The 19,888-nt window shown below is 32.2% G+C and overlaps 4 protein-coding genes across 5 annotated transcripts; 3 read left to right on the top strand and 1 right to left on the bottom strand.

Annotated features, from left to right (window-relative positions):
- Positions 1-771: 771 nt before the first annotated feature.
- LOC114179786 (PLASMODESMATA CALLOSE-BINDING PROTEIN 5-like) lies at positions 772-1,767 on the top strand. Its single transcript, XM_028066243.1, has 3 exons — positions 772-903; positions 1,063-1,311; positions 1,475-1,767. The coding sequence occupies exons 1-3, from the start codon at positions 837-839 to the stop codon at positions 1,507-1,509; spliced, it is 351 nt and encodes a 116-aa protein (XP_027922044.1). The 5' UTR covers positions 772-836; the 3' UTR covers positions 1,510-1,767.
- A 2,162-nt stretch (positions 1,768-3,929) lies between these two features.
- Positions 3,930-6,748, top strand: LOC114175622 (CASP-like protein 2B1). The gene is made up of 3 exons (XM_028060384.1): positions 3,930-4,567; positions 4,651-4,783; positions 6,315-6,748. The coding sequence occupies exons 1-3, from the start codon at positions 4,344-4,346 to the stop codon at positions 6,561-6,563; spliced, it is 606 nt and encodes a 201-aa protein (XP_027916185.1). The 5' UTR covers positions 3,930-4,343; the 3' UTR covers positions 6,564-6,748.
- Positions 6,749-9,486: 2,738 nt separating this feature from the next.
- Positions 9,487-15,685, top strand: LOC114179142 (protein NAR1). Of its 2 annotated transcripts, XM_028065373.1 has the most exons (12): positions 9,487-9,949; positions 10,037-10,168; positions 10,254-10,324; positions 11,101-11,254; positions 11,762-11,948; positions 12,409-12,535; positions 12,713-12,893; positions 12,990-13,039; positions 13,123-13,294; positions 14,533-14,659; positions 14,781-14,872; positions 15,216-15,685. In XM_028065373.1, exons 2-12 carry the CDS (start codon positions 10,055-10,057, stop codon positions 15,366-15,368), a joined length of 1,428 nt encoding a protein of 475 aa, XP_027921174.1. In that variant the 5' UTR covers positions 9,487-9,949; positions 10,037-10,054; the 3' UTR covers positions 15,369-15,685. The 2 variants fall into 2 exon arrangements, with proteins under 2 accessions (XP_027921174.1, XP_027921175.1); XM_028065374.1 differs by having other exon boundaries at positions 9,490-10,168; positions 12,716-12,893.
- Positions 15,686-16,961: 1,276 nt separating this feature from the next.
- Positions 16,962-18,738, bottom strand: LOC114177216 (cytochrome P450 71D8-like). The gene is made up of 2 exons (XM_028062482.1): positions 17,836-18,738; positions 16,962-17,683 (listed from the first exon to the last, which is right to left on the bottom strand). The coding sequence occupies exons 1-2, from the start codon at positions 18,715-18,717 to the stop codon at positions 17,060-17,062; spliced, it is 1,506 nt and encodes a 501-aa protein (XP_027918283.1). The 5' UTR covers positions 18,718-18,738; the 3' UTR covers positions 16,962-17,059.
- Positions 18,739-19,888: the final 1,150 nt, after the last annotated feature.

Below are 19,888 nucleotides of genomic sequence, written 5' to 3'. Positions count from 1 at the left end.
AAAAAAGGAAGAAGTTAAAGTTTTGGGCTTTTAAAAGGTAATTATTTAAAAAAATATTTAGAAAAACGTGACATGTTTTAAATTCTCAATTCTTTCTTCACATTTAATTAGTATTATTTCGTATTATCCCATTGATTTCCATGGCATTGATCCAATAATTGGAGCAAACATTTGTCAATAATTTTTGGTGTGATTTTGTAAGAACTCCTGTTTTTGGTCACTCTTTGAAGGCATAACCAAATGAAAAGAAATAACTTCTTTATTTGCTATCCCTTTAGGTATCATGACTTCTGCTTTATGTTCTGAATCTGATAAGCTTGCTTGGAAAATTGGTCATCTAGATTCCTCATTGAAAAAAAAATATATGCATGGAATAGACCTACTGAACTCTTTGTTCTTGCTATCTTAACCAAAACTACAATTGCATAAGATAATTTTTTTGATCCTAAGCCACAGAATAATTTTTTTGAAGGTTATCTCAATTTACTTTCTGTTGCATCTGCAATTTTCTAATCTTTTATTCAGCAAGTTATGGGTATTTTAAGTGATTCAAATACCATATTTGGAATGTCCATGTCTAACACCTGGATAAAAGAAAAGGAAAATTCCATAGGACAAAATCAAAGTGATTGAGACTTTCTAAAGAAAAGAAAAGTTTCGAGTTACCTTGACAATCAAGGAATGGAAGTAGGACCATTCCTGGGTGTGTCGGTTATTCAAGAAAGATAAACTCTATGAAACTTTATAAAGAGAGTAGCAAATAGGAATATTTTTCAGCCATTACATGAAATGAAACATTGTTCAAGCACATAGATAAGAGAAGCTGCTGAGAAACAATGAATTCTCCAATGCTCAAAATTTCAATAGCTATGCTGTTTTTGACTCTATCTTTTCAAGCATATGGTAAAATCAGCATTACCTTACTTCACCTAAGTTCATTCAATTTTGTGTTACTACGATGTATAACTAAATGCAAATCTCATCGTACAAGTCGATTTTGTAGTGTTGAGTTAGACTTAAAATTCACTCTTTAAAATTCTGAGTTATTGGAAAAATTCTCAGGACAGTTTGAGGAATGGTGCATAGCAGATGAACAGACCCCAGATGAGGAGTTACAAAGGGCCATTGATTGGGCTTGTGAAAATGGTGGAGCAGATTGCAGCAAGATAAAAGTGAACCAACCCTGTTACCTTCCAAATACCTTGAAGAACCATGCCTCCTATGTCTTCAACAGTTACTATCAGAGGTTCAAGCACAAAGGAGGTTCTTGCTATTTCAATTCTGCTGCAATCACCACTGATCTTGACCCAAGTAACATCTCTAAATAATCTCTCATAACACAACTTCTCTTTAGATATAATGTCAAATTGCTTAGTTTTGCACTTGTTTCATTGTTTTATCCTTGAACATTAACAATCACTGAAACATTAATTAAACCTCAATAGTGATATATCTTGTGTTTGCCCAATGGCAGGTCATGGCTCATGCAAGTATGAATTGCTTCCTTGAATGATGTCTGAAGACCATATTTTGCAGTTAAACTTTGTTGGGAGTAATGGAGTCTGTATGCTTCTGTTACATTCTTATTTTTCCATGGCTTGATGTGAAGCTCAAACAGTGACATGGATCAAGTAGAATTCTTTGTTCTGTTTTTTTTTCCTGGACTCCACACCCATCTTATTTCAGATAATTCTTGATTTAAATGTATGTTTTGATTAAAATTGAAAATTTTAACTAAAATAATAAATTTTCTTCTTCATTTATGCATTTAGATTTTATAAGTTGGAATTAGTAAAACTATTGGTTAAATTAAAGGTAGTCTAAGTAGTTAGATTGCATTTTTCCTTTTCTCTTAATATACTCCAAACATTTAGGATGTGTTTGGATTGGAGAAATGATGATATATGTTAGTTTTTATTAACTTTGTATAACCATTTAAATAATAATATGACATTTTTTGTAATTATTTATGATAATAAAAACAACTTTTAACCTGTACAAACTAGAGATGTCAAAATAGGTTTTAACTCGTGAGTCAATCCGGCTCACCACAGGTTTGAGCTGAGTTGGATCGAGAAAAATTTAACTTTTTTAAAAGTATGTTGAACTCAACCCAACTTACTTAACTTACGGGTTAAACAGGTTGCTCAATAATATTTGAATAGTTTAAATATTTTATTGAATAACATGATAGAAAATGTGTAATATTAGTCATATTTTCTTGGACTATATGGACATTTTCTTGAAAATAATTCATCATATATTGGTGGTGAGCATGATGAAAACATTGATTCTTGATTTTATTGTGATTGTCATCTCATGGATTGTTTAAAAAATTATTTAAATATTTGAATACTTAAAAATAAATACATAAATAATTTTTTTATGTGGGTTGGTGAGCCAACCCACTTAACTCACCAACCCGTGGTGGGTTGAACCATATTGCAAAATTTCTTGATCACCATAAAGTGAACCGAGTTGGGTTCACTCATTTTCAATTCAACTCGTGAAATAAAAGATTATTTATAATAAACTGGACACTAGACAATATCCAAACAATTGTATATATTATGGGGAATTACTACATAAAGTTATGCCAAATTTCCGAATACTAATTGTAATTTTCAATTTTCATATTCCTCTTTCTAATAAAATTAAATTATTAAAAATTTTGTGTCCCATGATAAAATAGCGCTACTACATGATAAATTTTTTTTTTTCACTTTACTACATCGAGTTAACTGCTTTACCATAAGTTGGGCTATTTGGGCTGGGTCTGACAGAGAGGTGAAATTTTTTTTCCATTTTTACAAAAACAAATGAAGAAATTGGTATGGTCAAATTTTTGCTAATTGGCTCTGCTTTCATTTGCAAAAGAAACTGGTTTCACTTTAAATTCACTATATATAATTATATTATCATGAAGAATGGCTATACTATTGATTATATCATGCTGATGGACATACTTACGTAAAAAACAATATAATATAGTAGCAAAACTTATATTTTGCATAGAATAAGAATTTAAATAAAGAACACTGATATTTTGACACATTTGATATTATTCCTCATCATTATTTACTTTCTTGTTTTTAAAAAAATATAAAAGTTTAATTTTTGTTAAAACTATTTTACTCATGTACAAATTGTGAGATGGTCGCCAACAAATTTTATTTCCTTAAATAAAATCCTAAATCACACCAACCACTTTGGAGAAATAGTTTAAGAGTGTGAGTGGTGATGTGCTTGGTTAGTGGAATGAAGTGGTTGCTTTACTACTGAGTGCAGTGGGTCATCCTTCACACACGCTTTTATTTTATCCTCTTTACAACATTTCAGAATAACATTTGGAATTTGGAGAACTTAACAATAGTATACAAAATTTGGTGAGATGTGAACTTGTGAACACAAAAAAGTCACAACCACAACCACAACCACAACCACAAACACAACCTCATAGTACATGTCCCACCACAACTTAATGTATCTTTCATCATTGCTTTGCTTCTTCACATTTCAACATTTTTTGCACTCACTGTTATTCCACACTTGATTTGGTTGAGAGGAAAAAAATAAATAAATGAATGAGAAATTAGGTGAAAGAAGTGTCAAAAGTGTTCAAAGTATTATAGCTGCAAGTAAAATAGTAATGATACATTCTCACAACATGATAGTAATTATTTTTTTCTTATGTATCTCTTTATCATCATGTTATATCATCCACTACATTTTTTTATTCTCTATCTCTTACTGTTACTAAGTATTAAGTAGATATGGGGTGTCCACAAATTATTTATGATTCAATGTTCACTCACTGTAGCTTTGTTTGTTGAGACTTAGAAAAAACGGACACGGACATCATAAAACTGCACCATACGGTCCTTAAATGACCAGAAATTAAGGCACGCTTTACCTTGTCAGACACACTATAGAAACTGTCACTACTAATTTCTGGAAATTTTTTTTTTTGAAGAAGCTCTAAAAACCACATTTTTTTTGCTATTTAGTAGTGTCCTTAAATGCAGAACCAGAAATAACAACAGTGTTCTTAATTAATAACCCCATTTTTGTTTAATGGTTGAGTGGAGTATCCTTTCTCAATACGTGTTCTCTTCTCTGCCTTCTCAGTTCTAGGTTTTGACCACTTGGCAGGCACTCTTCAATTGCCTTATCAACTAGGTTTCATCATCACTCGTTAGAAATTTATTAGAACAAATTTTGTGTTATATATAAATAATAGTGGAGACCCTCTTCGCTGTTCACTTTTGTTTTCTCATTTCTTCTATTTTGTTTTTTCTTACCGTTTCTCTTCTTGTACTGGAGTGTTGATCTGAGAGTGGAAAATGAGTTATTTGGGTTTGGGTGTTAGTCCTGGTACTGTTCCAGTGTACCATGGAACAAAACTCAAAGTGTTGGATAGGAAGGTGAGGATTGCAGAGATGGTGCTAAGGGGTGTGAGCCTTGGTCTAGGAGTTCTTGCCATTGTTCTTGTGGTCACTGATTCCCAAGTCAAAGAGTTTTTCTCCTTTCAGAAGAAAGCTAAATTTACAGACATGAAGGCTTTGGTGTAAGCTTTTGCATTCTTCTTCTTCTTCTTTTACTTCTTTTTCTTCTCTCCTAATTCTTATATTGATGGCCTACACTTTTCAGGTTCTTGGTAATTGCCAATGGAATAACTGTTGGGTACTCCTTAATCCAAGGATTGCGCTGTGTTGTGAGTATGGTTAGAGGACATGTACTCTTCAGCAAACCCTTAGCTTGGCTCATTTTCTCTGGTGATCAGGTTCCTATATTTTCACTCTTCTCGCTGCCATAAACATGACCATTGTTTTTCTCTTCTCTCAATTGTGAATGTGATCCTAATCTAGACTCAAATGTTTAGTTGTTGGAGACAAAATTGATTTTACATTAGGCTGAAAAAACTAATCTAAGTTTCACATCATAACATCAATTCGGCATCAATTTCATGCAGTATGTTTGATTTTGCAGATTTTATGCAGTAGTTCATAAGGAAAATCCATTCACTTTGCCATCTTAACAAGAACCAACTCTGTACATATAGCTTTAACTTTCTCATGTTTTTTTTTAAGTGTGTTAGGTATAGTTCCAGCGTGAAAGCTAACATATCCATAAATGTTCCTTCAAACACAGGCTAAGTGTGTGTATGTATATCCTCAGCACTCGACCATGGCCAACAGCCAAAGAATCAGTACTTTTTGGGTTCCCTTTTTTTTATCTAAACATGGCATTTGCCCAAAGCCGAATCTACCCCATGTCGTAGTAATATTTTTTGTTTAAAAGGAATTCATCCAAAGTTCTTGAACTACTGTTTGATGAAACAGATTGGAGAATGAAATGAAATGGTGAATCGAAATCAAACTAACCAGGCAAAAAACAATTGAATGAGTTGATGGATTCATCCGATCAACCTACCATGCCAACAATTAATTCGGTTCAAAGTATTTACTCCTTACATAGATTCCCGTCCAGTGTCAGAATTTGAGAGTGGGGTCACTTTTGTTGAAGTCGTGGGTGAAGCAGTCAAATTTGTATGGCTATTCATAATTACCTCAGTTTTTGCCGTGAAGCATGAACAATTGCTACTGCGGGACCCCATGGAAACAAAACGGTACATGATCGATGCTAGTAGAGGAGAGACACTCACCACCACATATCATGTTTTCACATTTAATCCCCGTTCGGATCTCATATGCAGTTGTTGAGAATTAAAATTGTCTGAAATCGCCTAAGCACTTCTAGGGCCACGCGTTATCATTATGCTAAAACTCTCGTCTTTGACTTTTCTTCTATTTCTTTTTTGGGAGTGGGGACAGTCACAAATATAGATCTTTCTTAAGGACAGTTTAAGGAAATCAATGTCAGAGAAACCAACTCTAGATCCTAAAGAACCATTCAAAAACATCATGGTCGAGAAGTTTAACAAGAGTACTGCACAACAATAACTTATCTCACCAATAACATGTTTGGTTTAGCTTCAGTTTCATCCAAATCGATTCAATTTTTCATAATTGAATGAAAACCAATACAGAACAACTTATATCATGTTAGATTTATGAGCCCTTCGGTATATAGAGAGATTTTACTGGAGAGATATAACATCAATAAGACCTGAGTCAAACGATAGCTTTATGGATCTTTATACTTATGTAGTGTTTCACTTTTTTATTTTTAATCAATGTAAAACTTAGACTCATTCTTAAATTCTAGATTCTTTAACATGAGAATGAATCGAATCGTTCTTAACATAACCTGAATCGAAACGTTGAAGGTTGTTATTGTTTATGTTTATACAGGTGATGGCTTATGTGACAGTGGCTGCAGTGGCGGCGGCACTGCAATCTGGCATGATTGGAAAGGCAGGGCAAGCAGAACTTCAGTGGATGAAAGTGTGCAACATGTATGGCAAATTCTGCAACCAAATGGGAGAAGGGATAGGATGTTCTTTAGTGGTTAGCATTAGCATGGTGGTCCTCTCTTGTATTTCTGCTTTTAGTCTCTTCCGTTTGTATGGCACCAACAAAAACAAACATTCAGGTTGGTAGGTATTATTGAAAACTAAATAAATACCGTGCTTTCTTCAACTTAACCACCTACTTCCCTTGTCACTCTTTCTTCCTCGATGCTAATTTCGAAGCCTCTTGGTTATGGATGAAACATTATGATAGGGAATGGTGAATCATCCTCCACGTGTGAATTTAATAAACTTGTGTACTTTAGTTTTACTATACTTTTCTCATTTGTCATCTTTTAAAGTTTATTGATATTTTTTTTTTTACTTAATTAAGATATACGTTTCTCATGGAGTTCCTATTAATTTCTTTTTATCAAGTATTTAAAATTTTATAATTTATAATTGACTTCGATAATTGGATGAAGAAATTGTATCCCATTTTATCGCTTTGTCAAATACGACGTACTATGAATAAATAAAATGATATAGAGATTAATATACGTAAAGAGATATAAAGTAAAACTAGATGTAAACATCGATGAGACTAAGATAAATCACATAAGCTTATCACATCTCTTTTAATATAAAACTTTTAAGATAATAATATAAAATTTTAAGATAATTTAATATAAAACAAACTTTAAGATAATAATATAAAATTTTAAGATAATTTAATATAAAACTTTAAGATGATAATATAAAATTTTAAGATAATAAGTTCATGAATGTTGTTTTTTATATAGTGTTTCACTTTTATATTTTTATTCAATAGATTTATGGATTTCCTTCTTATATGATATTTTTCACTCTCTCTTCTTTGTCTAAAGTAAGACTTAACTCAACTTAGATTTCCAACTATATAAATTATTGAGTCGAAAGTAAAATAAGAAGTAACTTTTAGTTATTTTTATTGGATGATATCATGGTGATGAAAATAATTTATTTAAAATTATAGTTGATATTGAAGTTATTTGGGAATATGATGATCTCAATCATCATCATTGAACATCCTTATTGATAAAAGTTTTAAAAATTATTTATGATTTTCTATTAATACTAGAGACAATTAAGATACACATAACTTAATACATTTAAATGAAAAAAAAATTATAAAATATTTAAATGAAAAGATATGAAATTTAATAAAAACTAAATTAAATATTATTTCAGTACATCCAAATCCTACGTTGCTTAGGACCAGGGATGACAACGGGACGGAGCGGGGACGAATTTCGTTATCCCATACCCATCATCGTAGAAAAAATTCATCATCATCCCCATACCTAAATTTAACGGGTATCAAACTTTTGTCTCGTCCCCATCCCCATCCCCACTGGGTAACGGTATAATCTCGTACCCATATCCATTTTCTTACTCCTTCACTATCAATCTTAATTAATTTTTATAAAATAATAATAAAATTACGGTAAAGGAAACATAATATTATCAAATATTCAACATTAGGAGGATGGTTGTTTCTTTGATATCAAATATTTTTAAATAAATTATAATTATTTATATTTTAGATTAGAATACCAAATAAAATTTTATGAGAACCGGAACATTTATTAAATTTCCAAACATTAATGAAATCTAGTGGATAAAATTTAAAAATATTTTCAAAAAAATATAAAAGGAAAACAAATATTCAAATTAAAATATATTTTAAATGCTTGTTTATTTAAATTTTTTAAATTCTAATAAATCTTTTTTTTATGCACCAATCAAAGTTATAATACATCACTTGATCAAAATGACGCAAGGAACAAATAATAAACATAATAATAAGATTTTGACATAGATCTTGTATCTTTTGAACTCCAATATAGGTTGGATGGTGATAAAAAAATATTCATGACAATTACATTAATTTTTATATTGTAGTAAATAAAAGTTATTTATACAATTATAGTAAAAAAATTACAGTATGATTAATAATGAGTTAGAAAATAAAAAAATAATTAGATAGTATATATCGAAATAATATTCTAAACATGATGAAAATAAACAACAAATAAAAATATTAAAAGATTAACAAATGTGTGTCTTAAAAATAATTTGAGAGACTATTGAAGAAATCGCACAAAAAAATAAATAAATGTATAATTAAGGGTATGATAAGATAAAAAATACCTTAGATATCTAAGCAAACTTTTCAAATATCAACATATATACTATATGGTTGAAAAAGAATGAAAATTGTTTTAGCAAAACAAAAGATTTATTCAAATGAAACAAAAATGAATAATAATAAGTAAATTTTTTTTTATATTACTTAGTAAATGAAAGGTTTAGACTATTAAACACTTAAATTGAGAGTATTAAGCATTCTCGTGTAAAAGAAAAATATACAATAAATAAAAATATTAAAAAATAAAATAAATATTCAAATGTAAGACATAATTTTTTTTAATTAACATACATCATTTTGACATAATAACATAAATGTTATGATAAAATGAAAAATATATTGGAGATGCGAATGAGTTTCATGACAAACCAAATAATTGAAAGAAATAAAAAATAGAAAATATATATATGATTTCTTAATTAATTGTGAATATTTTAATAATTTAAACGGGGATGAGTATTATGACGAGATATGTACATCCCATACTCAATATCAAACTTAATTTAAATACTCATTTATTTTTTCATTAGAAATATATTTTAAAGATAAAATTGTAATGGAGGTCCATGCTTAAAAAATTGAGATCAGAAATACAACACCAAATCAACTTGTGGATCTTCATATTTATGTTGTGTTTAGCTTTTTTACTTTGTAAAAATTAGACAAACATGAAGTCAATCGTTACACTAGAAATCTTAATAATGAAGTCAATCGTTACACTAGAAATCTTAATAAGACGATGCATGGTGCTACACTTTTTTTTCTTTTTCTTCTCTATTATGACTCACAATTAGATAACCCAAAGACAGGACAACTTCGATCGAGTTTTTTTCTTTTTTCTTATGAAATGTCTATTATTCGTTTCTTTTCTTGTATATACTATTTTCTAAGATCGCAAGAGAACTCACGGAAACCATTCCACACCAAGCAAAACAAAAGCTGAGACGAAACAGTTGATAATTGAAAATCCTTGCCGCCGCACCGACTATTTATCACCGCCATACACGGTCTTATCTATGAACTCCGGCAACTATCTTTCCACCACCGATGAGTGTCCGAGTAACTCGAGCCTGGATAGAGGGTAAATCCGGAAAGAGAAAAAGAAAAGAAAAAAAAAAGAAAAACAATATGGGCCCTTAATTCTAGCACTAAATCTAACGGTCTGGAAAAGTTCCCCACCGTGGAAGATATATTCACCTTTCCCACGCTGGCCTCTATCACTGTTCACAGAGTTGCATTTTCTGTTTTTTGTTGCTTTCTCTCGCTCTCCTTTCCCTCCTCTGCGTTCCTTTTGACTCAACGAGGGAACCGAACACTACTTTTTTTTATTTGTGATTGTGGCTTAGGTTCCTACCCTTCCAATCAAAACCCTAACCTAATCCTTTGATTCATTCTTTGTTCATTAACTCACGGGGTGCTACTGTTGCTGTTAGCTATTAAGTTGTCCGAGAATGTCGGAGAAATTTTCGGCAGCGCTTCGGATTGGAGATCTCAACGATTTCATCGCTCCATCGCAGGCATGTATTGTTTCCCTCAAGGGATTGAAAAAGAACGATAAACCAGAGGTATTTTCGTTTCCTTCTCTGTATTGGATTCAAATATCTTGCGAAGCAGTTGCCAAACCCTTGATGACTTGTAAATTCACTGTAGGTATCACTTGCTAACAAGCAGGTCAAGTCTGAACCTGTTAAAATTTCGCTCAAGGATTGTTTGGCATGCAGGCTAGTCTTTCTCTCTCTTTCTATTTATTTTTTTGCCTTGAACAGGTACCTTTCGGGGGCGAATTTACAATTCAGCGGATATTTTTTGCTGTTTTACTAGTTTCTGTGGTTAGCAAATGTGTAGTGATATTGGCAGAGTGAAAGTGGTACTCTGTGGTCAATGTTATAGGGATTCGGAGAAAAGAGAATACCCTCGAGTTCCTATGAATCATTGATTCAGGGGAATGTTGAAGAGAAATATACTTGTGGTGACCCAAAGCAAAGTTAGAATAGTTAACATTGATGGTCAGAAATAATAGTAAACGTAGAAAGTCAGAAACGATATTACTAATTTCTTCACTAATGCATTATGACTGAATCTAATGAGTTTCCCCTCTGTAAAAAGGGTGTAACAAATTTACTAGAAATGAAAAACTTGAAAATGAGTAACCTTTAGCAATTCTGTAATATTTACATGGTACACATCTGCCCAGCCTATATTATAACCTGAGCAGCTAACAAACTTTTCACTTGAAAAGAAAAATCGCTTTATTTAATTGACGAATTCAAATTTTCTAGGTTCTGTGGTCTTTTTATTTAGGGCTTGTTATCATGTCTTGGACTTAGGAATATCTAAGTGCTTAATTTCGTCTGCCTAAAGCTTTAGTGTCTAAGTGACCACATATATGATTCATTAAAAATTCTATATTTCCTGTGTTTCTTAAGTCTATGGTGTTGTTGATATGTCAAAATTCAAGCTTTATTTGGAATCATAATTTATCTGTCTGGTAATGCAGTGGATGCGTCACATCGGCAGAGACAGTTATGCTGGAGAAGCAAAGTTTGGATGAGTTTCTGAACAATATTAATTCAGGAAAGGCTGTGATTGTGTCTCTTTCTCCTCAGTCAAGGGCTTCTATTGCTGCTCATTTTGGCATTTCTCCAATTCAGGTGACACTTTAGATATTGCTTTACTCTTAATATTTTTTTGGGTTAAATAGGTTTGGGTTCGTTTAAAATGAAAAAGAAATTGTTCGGTCGTTGTAAGTATCTTTGATGGTTTTTATCCCTCCAAAATCTAGAACATTTAGTCAACAGACCTTCACAACTTTCTCGGGCTTAAAATCACACAGTACCTGCATGTTTGTTTGGAGAAGTGGGACTCTGGGTTACATTAAAATGGAGTGAAAATGATTAATGGTCTCCCTAGGATGAAAGAAAACATTGAAAATAAGTACAGTGAACAAAATTTACACATTTTTGTTTTCATTATTTGAGGAAATTTTGGAAAAATCAAATTAAGATGGAAAGTGAGCGTCCACATGAGCGAGGAAAACCTTAAAGTATATTTAACCTTGCTCTTAAAATGATTTTGGTAAGGTTCTGGTTTTAAACAAATTTGGGGAAAAATTCAACTTCTTGTGCTCCTGGCTGACAACCAAACTCTTGGTATTACAGGCTTTCAGAAAACTGACAAGATTTTTTAAGTCCTTGGGAGTGAAGGCAATTTTTGATACAAGCTGCAGTAGAGATTTGACCCTTGTCGAATCTTGTGTGGAGTTCGTCACAAGGTATAGACAGAATCAATTGGTTGATGATGAAAGGAGTAAATCAAGCCTACCTATGATTACATCAGCATGCCCAGGTATAGATTGTTGAGCTTATCAATATCATAGGGTATGCAAATTGTGTCTGTGAAGCAATAGACTTGGATGCTGGACATGAATTTGGGACATGAATGCCCAGCAAAACCAAAATTATAAGAACACAACAAAGTGATGCTTATTTAAAATTATATAATATTATGTTATCAATAAAAACATATGTAGGGAGTTATATGACATATTGATAGTAGAATTTGCGAATAAAATTTGAAAAAATGTTAGATGATTTTTGTATATTCAGACTTTTGAAGTGGGAATATAAGCTGGAATTTCAGGAGGTTCTGTTGACTATGGTTTGTGTTTCTCACTAACTTGGCCCCTTGTTTCTATTGCGATGCTTTATACCATTTCATTTTGTGTAAGAGATATTGGGTTGGGGACCAGATTTACTTTCAATGTGCATAAGAAGTTCTGGTTATTGATGTGAATATCTACGTGCAGGTTGGATATGCTATGCAGAAAAGCAACTTGGATCCTTTGTTCTTCCTTACATTTCATCAGTGAAGAGTCCACAGCAAACAGTTGGAGTTATCATAAAGAACTATGTTTGCCAAGAATTAGGACTCAGGTTGTTTATTCACTCTAAATTATAATTTGAGATGGAAAGACATATTACCTCGAAGTTGAGGGATGTCACTTAATCTTTTTGATGATTATGATGCCTCAATCATTAGTGATATAATATAATTTGGCATGATTTCTTGATAGTTATATGCGCAGTAAAAGAATTCAATAATTGTTCTAGCAGGCCAGAAGAAGTTTACCATGTCACCGTAATGCCTTGTTATGATAAAAAGCTTGAAGCTGCTAGGGATGACTTTGTTTTCCAATCTGAGTCCCGTGTTGAAGGGCATGAGAATGAAATTAATATGATTTCAGAGGTAGATTCAGTATTGACTACTGGAGAAGTTTTGGAATTGATTCAGGTTATAATTTTGATTCATTCACACTTTTCTTGTCATTTTTTCCACTTTTAACTAATGCTATGTATACTAATGATTGTTTGGGGTTCAATCTTATAGTCAAAAGAAGTTGATTTGAGAAGCCTAGAAGAGTCTCCTCTGGACAAAATGTATGAAACTAACTTTTGCTTCCATTATTTAATTTCACGTGTTTGTCAAACAATGGTGTTCAGATGTAGTGCGGTGCTTGCAGGCTAACAAATATCAATGAAGAAGGATACCTTTATGGGGTCCGTGGAAGCTCTGGAGGTTATGCTGAAACAATTTTCCGATATGCTGCTAAAACACTTTTTGGAAGACAAATGGATGATTCTTTGACCTTTAGAAACATCAGGAATTCGGATTTTCAGGAAGTAACTCTGGAGGCAAGTTATAGTGAAGTTTATAATATTATTTTTATGCTTGTGAGGAATATTATCATTATCTATTTTATGCGAATATCTAGCTATAAAATGTTGAATATATATGCATTATAACTAATTGAACTATTAGTAATTTTCTTAGAGCTATTTCTTGATGACATAAATTTCCGAGGCATTTGATGTGTTATTTAAATTCTCTCATTAAGTCTTCAAAGTCATCATTCTTTCATGAACAAGTCCATTATTATTCCTTCAGCAGCAGTCTTTGCTTGCCGCCATCATTCTTTCATAATGTTGTGTCAATTTATGTTGCTTTGTTCCTTGAAAGAAAATTTTCATCAGCAAAATTATTCCTTTGGGATGAAATTGGTAATATGGACTTTTATACTTTGTTTGGTAGAGGGAAAAGAAAAAGAGGGAGAGGAAGTGGGCAAGTGAGAAAAGGCACGAAGGAAAATAGGTGGTTGGTTGAAGATAATAGAATGGAAACAAGAGAAAAATAATAATATTTTTTATTAATAATATATAGTAAATTATATATGTCACTGTATGTGGCATAAAACAAAATCGGTTATCCGTATACTTTTGTTGTGAGATGAAAGGATAACAAATTACGTTAGAAACATAACTGATTATCTGTAGCTTTTTCATCTAATCAATCTTCAGGTCTTCACAGTTATGTGAAGAAATAAAAGTGCGGAGGAAATAAAAAGGTGTACTATACACGCCTTTTATATCTTCATTCTTCTATTTTGATTGTTTCAAACGATGCACTTTTCTAAATTGCTGCATTTATTTGCTCATTGCTCCCCCATCTATACTCTTTTTGCGGTCCCAAACAGTGCTTTTGCAAGCAAGTATAGGACCTCTTCAAGGAACAAACCGACATAAATGACTACTTTTAGGGAAAAAGTTACGTATTAGTCGAATATTCTTTTGGGGTTTATTGTGCCTATGGCCATTGTTTCGTCAATAATTTAAATTCAAAATTAGGCTTTCTGATTTGGGATTGTTTCTTTTATATTTTGGATTACAAAATTTCTTGCTCAAAATAGGATTATTTGATTATGATGCTTTGCTGTGTCAATAAACCATATGTATAAACAGTTACCCACTTTCTGCAATAGTAGTAGATCTTGATATTTTTGTTTCCTTTAGAGAGTTTGCAATCCTATTAGAGTACCCTGCCAAACCAAGAGGGCTACTCTTGCTTACTGTTCTACTTTATATTGTCTGTGCAGGTTGAGGGAAAAACAGTGTTGAAATTTGCTCTGTGTTATGGTTTCCGGAACCTACAGAACATTGTACGAAAACTTAAAACTGGGAAATGTGATTATCATTTCCTAGAAATCATGGCATGCCCTTCAGGTACCATACTTTTCTCCTTTTATCAGAAATTTTATTATTTGTTAGTACTTTTTATGAATACTTTTTTTTTGAGGCCCATAAAATTGGTAAGTATTGAACTGAAAAAATGTTCATGAATCAGGTTGCTTAAATGGGGGAGGTCAAATTAAACCAGTTTCAGGGCAGTCTCCCAAAGAACTGAGTCAGTTGTTAGAATCAGTTTACATGGAAAATGTAAGTACTATTATCTCATACAAGCAAGTACTTTAAGGTGCACACTTTTCATTAAAAAAAACTTGACTCGCCACTTCACTGTTTGTCTGCATCTGCATTAGTGGGAGCATCAAAAGCCTAAACATATAGATTCTTGTAGGACAAAATTATGTATCCGTATTGGTGATCTCTGCTCTACCATATTTGCTTCTTGCCCTTTTTTGGCACTTTGCCATTAGGTTTTTATCTTCCTTTTTTTGTTTGCAGCTTTTCTGTGAGTAGCCTTTGTTGAGTTTGTTGTTTTGTTTACTTTTCTGCAATCAGAATTTTACTTCGGGATTCATTATTTTTCTTTATACAATAGGTTTTGGCAGCATCACCATTTGACAATCCCATTATTAAAGGCTTATATGACAAGTGGCTTGAGCAGCCAGGTTCAGTGAAAGCTAGGAGATACATGCATACCCAATATCATCCTGTTGAAAAAAGCATTACTTCTCAGTTGCATAATTGGTGAGGCGTTGAAATTGAACTTTTTCGTATTGTTTCCTCTCGAGCTCCTTGTGAATATTTTTGCATACTGGAGTCGTCCAATTTTGGTAGTGAACAGATTTTTTAATGTATATAGACCCTTTTGATCTGCTCCCATTTAGATAGAAAAAAATTACACATCAGCTTTGTTATTAGGGTCTACTAGGTTCTCAATAAATTATTCCTTCATTACACGTGTTAGTGCGCGTGATTGATGAGAGGACGTGTGACAGTGCCTGTTGTTGTAGCACAAATTGTACGCCTTAAATTCGAATGAAGCAATATTTGTTTTTTAGGATTTCCTATTTTGTGGTAAAGCTACACGTGATGTAACCAATTCTTCAAATTTCTTTATTCTACAAATATCTTGCCACACTAATACTATTACATCCTATATTATTATTATTATTATTATTATTATTATTATAAAAATAAATAAGATCTCCCATGATGTAAAAAGCCGTACGTGACCATCTAAGTGCAAGTTACAATTGCTTTATATTTATTCTATTCTGATTTGAATAAAGTTGCCTCTTGTATTTATTTTTTCAGAACAGTGGTCCTTTAATAAAATAGTTTCTTATCATGATTTTTAAAATGTTGTAGTAAATTACTTAAAAAACTGTTTTCTTCATCTTTTCAACTTAGAGTTGTGTTTTTTCAAAAGCAGAGATATACAGGAGAAATCACTATAAATACCTCTCTTCTAGTAAATAAATACATATAATTTTGCCTTAATTAAAACTTTTACTATAGGAGATTTTACAATTTTTACAACATTCAAATATATTAAATTTGAATTGATCTTATTTCAAATTATTTTAATGTTCACATATTTTGCATGAATAAGACTACTCATATTTAGTGAATTTTAATTTTAATGTTTAGATAAAATATTTTAGTTATTGTTAATTTAAAGAATTATTTAAATATTAAAATTGTTATAAATTAGAAAAAATGTCAATATTGATAATTATTTATAATTGATTTTGATTAATGTTATTCTTTGGTCAAAATTTTACGTTTTTTTTGTTTTTTTTTTAATTTTGCATTTTGTAATTTTTTTTTCTATTCATGTTAAACAATTTTATTTTTATGAAATATTAGATTGAGATTGACTTAAGTAAGTTGATCCAAATCGAAGTTAAATTGAGTTAGTATGGGCTGAACCAAGTAACCTTTGAGTTAGTATAGGCTGAACCGAGTAACTTATATCCTAATTATACGGAATTAGTTCGAATTTAAGTTGAGTTGATTTAGTATGGATTTAAGTCAATTTAGTTAGTATAATTTGAGTTTATCTGAGTCTAAATTGAATTTAGACAACTTAGATCCAGGTAAAGCAAAATCAATTTAGGCATGAGTTTATTCGAATTAGTACAATCCATAATAAAGGTGGAAATGTCTAAGTTAGGGCCAATCCATTTTTAATCAAATTGGATTAAGTCCAAGTTCATTTTAACACTAAGTAAGATTTAGCCTAATTAAGATATGATCAAGCCAGGATAGAGACAAGTCTATCTAGACTCTATCTCAACTTGATCATCGTTCCAAAAACTATTCTCTAGATAATTTCAAATTAAAAGAAGGTATACAAATACATAACACTTTCTTTTGGATCTTCCTTGCAAGAGAATGATTTAAAAATAAATAATATCTTAACAAATAGAACTATCGTCACGGATTAAAAGTATTATCGTAAGGAATGGGAATCAAGTGCAGGTTGTTTTTCCTTCCAACCACAGCTCCGAATGCTTCATCCATGTCAATCTCCTCTGGTTTCATTCCTGGTGGGAGTTCCCAGTCGAAGTGATACAGTATTTTAGCTAGAGCAAACTCAACACTGGCTATACCGAATGAGAGTCCCGGACACATTCTCCTTCCTGCCCCAAAAGGGATAAACTCAAAGTCTGTTCCTTTGAAATCGATACATGTATCAAGGAACCTTTCTGGTACAAAGCTTTCCGCATCATGCCAGTGCTCAGCATCTCTTCCTATTGCCCATGCGTTCACTATCACTTTCGTCTTAATGGGTATATCATAACCAGCAATCCTGCATGATTCTATGCACTCTCTCGGAAGCAACAAAGGAAGAGGTGGGTGTAACCTCAAGGTTTCTCTTATCACTGCCTTCAAATACCTAAGTTCGCCCAGGTTGTTCTCATCTATTGTTTCCTTAAAACTAAACTTTTTTCTAATTTCATCTTGTGCCTTCTCCCTTACTCTTGGGTTTCTCATCATTTCTGACATAGCCCACTCTAGTACTTTTGTTGAAGTATCCGTCCCGGCAGAAAATATGTCCTGCATAAAGTTGAATATAGTTTCACATATATTTCAATGCCATGACAAGGACAAAAACATAACATTGATATTTTAACATACTTGTATTAATCATGAGTATGAATTTAAACCAATTTACAATCTGATGAAAATGATATGGCAGAAATACTTACCCAAATCACAGCTTTGATATTGTTGTTCGTAATTGGGGTCTCAAGGTTGCCTCTATGTTGGAATCTTAAAAGAACTTCAACTAGATTTTCATTCTTTTCTTCTCCCGTGCCTTCTTTAGCTTGATTTTCCTTCATGATCTTCTCTAAGATCTTGTCACTTTTGTTATGCATCTTATCCAATTTGGCTTTCAACCCGGTTATGTGATGTATAGGTTTGAGAGAAGGAAACGCATCCGCAAGGTCAAAGCCGTCTGCAACTTCTATTGCTTCCTTTACAGTCAACAAAAATTCTTCATGATCTTCGGTTATTTTACCAAATGTTGCTCTAGAAACAAAGGTACTTATGGAAGAGCCAAATCTACTAGAAATATCAACTGGTTCACCTGCAGATGACTGAATTGTTTCTATGAGTTTGGCCACCTCTTCTTCTCTAATATGGAAGAATGACTGAACCTTCTTTGCACTCAAAAGCTCCAATGTACATAATTTCCTCATCTGTCTCCAGTAATCACCATATGGAGCAAAAGCTATGTCTGCCGATCCATAGCCCATAATATCAGAAGCAAGAAATTTCAGCCTCTGTGCAAAAGCAAGATCATGTGTTTTCATTATTTTCTTGGCTGTGTTGGGGGATGATACAATCACTGCAGAAATCTCACCTAGTTGTAGGTGCATCAAGGGTCCATATTTTTGTGCTAGTTTTCCCAGAGCACGATGAGGAAGTGTACCTGCTACTGCTAGTTGATGCAGGTTCCCTATGATAGGTAGCTTCCATGGCCCTGGTGGCATTTTTCTGAGACCCTTTTGCTTATAGTTCTTTGCAAGCAAAAGCAATGAGAGTGAGAAGAAGATGATGATTGCCAAGGAAGATTGGACTTCCATGGTGTGAAAAATAGATCTAACTGTTTGGGAACTTTGGTAGGTCTCTCTGATGAGTTTTCTTTGTTTATAATATCCTATATACACAACTCAACTGACCGTCATTAATGACATGATCAGACTGAAAAATGAATCTACAAATTGTTCGGATAAGTCTATTAATTGTACGGACACGATCATAAGGTATTGTCTGTTTTGATGTTTTGAGTCGCGAAGTTCTGTCTCGGTTTTGTGTTTAAGAAACACTTTAGAGGATGAAAAGAAAAAAAGTATTTAAATTGCGTTTATCCTCGATTTTTAAGTGGTGTGAGACTTATTAAATGTACCGAAATATTAATCAAAACTAAATCAATTTTCTTGTGCAAGGAATCGATCCATTCAAGGAGGAACTTAACTAAGAAGACAATTTCCTTTAACAATCCAACATGGTTTAATACATAGTTGTATTGGTTTGCGTGTTCATATACATCCATCCATACATAAGACAACATATGGTTTTGTCAATTACTCAACCTCGCCGCTGATGGTAGTAAGTAGATCCTCACCGGGCGGCAAGAACACATGAAAACACAAAAAACCAACTTATATGTTTGAATTGTGAAGTGTTTCCTATGTTATTGATTAGTTTACTTGTCCAACTTGTCAATTAAGCTGATGTATGTCAAAATGACGAAAATATTCAATATTAACATCTGATAAAATTAATGACTTGTGTACATTATTAGAATCATAAAACGAACATATTACACATATAATAGTAAGAGTAAAAAAACTGTAAATATAATTTTTCTTTTTGTGTTATATCATCTCGTACTAGAATTATCTTTTTCATCTTCTGTCGACAATGATACAAATATATTGTAGAATGACTTTTTTTTTCTAAAATATTCCTGACCACTCTAGAAAAGGACAGTAGAATGAACACGAGAAAGGACGAAATTACTTTCTGTCGAATGACAATTAGAATGATTCGTATGTGAACAGAACAGATGCATTCACCAAAGATTACCCTTGCCACAGACTTTTTAGTCAGTTGTAGATAATTAATTATGTTTGATATTTAAATGACAGAAAGAGTCGTAGACTTGTAAATAGTGTTTAGTTCATAGAAAAGATGAGGGAATGGAAGACCCATAAATAAGTTTAATTAAGATTGAGAAAAGTGGACGGAATT

This window comes from Vigna unguiculata, chromosome 3, assembly GCF_004118075.2.
Source record: "Vigna unguiculata cultivar IT97K-499-35 chromosome 3, ASM411807v1, whole genome shotgun sequence".
In the NCBI taxonomy this organism is placed as follows: Eukaryota; Viridiplantae; Streptophyta; class Magnoliopsida; order Fabales; family Fabaceae; genus Vigna; species Vigna unguiculata.
This window is presented reverse-complemented; position numbering and strand designations above follow the sequence as displayed.

Excerpts from the sequence above, each read along its gene's own strand:
- LOC114177216 (XM_028062482.1), bottom strand. The coding sequence starts at position 18,717 with ATGGAAGTCCAATCTTCCTTGGCAATCATCATCTTCTTCTCACTCTCA. Across the intron at positions 17,684-17,835 it reads ATATCAAAGCTGTGATTTGG|GACATATTTTCTGCCGGGAC; the intron begins GTAAGTATTTCT and ends AACTTTATGCAG.
- LOC114179142 (XM_028065373.1), top strand. The coding sequence starts at position 10,055 with ATGTCGGAGAAATTTTCGGCAGCGCTTCGGATTGGAGATCTCAACGAT. Across the intron at positions 10,325-11,100 it reads AAGGATTGTTTGGCATGCAG|TGGATGCGTCACATCGGCAG; the intron begins GCTAGTCTTTCT and ends CTGGTAATGCAG. Across the intron at positions 11,255-11,761 it reads TTGGCATTTCTCCAATTCAG|GCTTTCAGAAAACTGACAAG; the intron begins GTGACACTTTAG and ends TTGGTATTACAG.
- LOC114175622 (XM_028060384.1), top strand. The coding sequence starts at position 4,344 with ATGAGTTATTTGGGTTTGGGTGTTAGTCCTGGTACTGTTCCAGTGTAC. Across the intron at positions 4,568-4,650 it reads ACAGACATGAAGGCTTTGGT|GTTCTTGGTAATTGCCAATG; the intron begins GTAAGCTTTTGC and ends TACACTTTTCAG. Across the intron at positions 4,784-6,314 it reads TCATTTTCTCTGGTGATCAG|GTGATGGCTTATGTGACAGT; the intron begins GTTCCTATATTT and ends ATGTTTATACAG.
- LOC114179786 (XM_028066243.1), top strand. The coding sequence starts at position 837 with ATGAATTCTCCAATGCTCAAAATTTCAATAGCTATGCTGTTTTTGACT. Across the intron at positions 904-1,062 it reads TCTATCTTTTCAAGCATATG|GACAGTTTGAGGAATGGTGC; the intron begins GTAAAATCAGCA and ends AAAAATTCTCAG. Across the intron at positions 1,312-1,474 it reads CACCACTGATCTTGACCCAA|GTCATGGCTCATGCAAGTAT; the intron begins GTAACATCTCTA and ends GCCCAATGGCAG.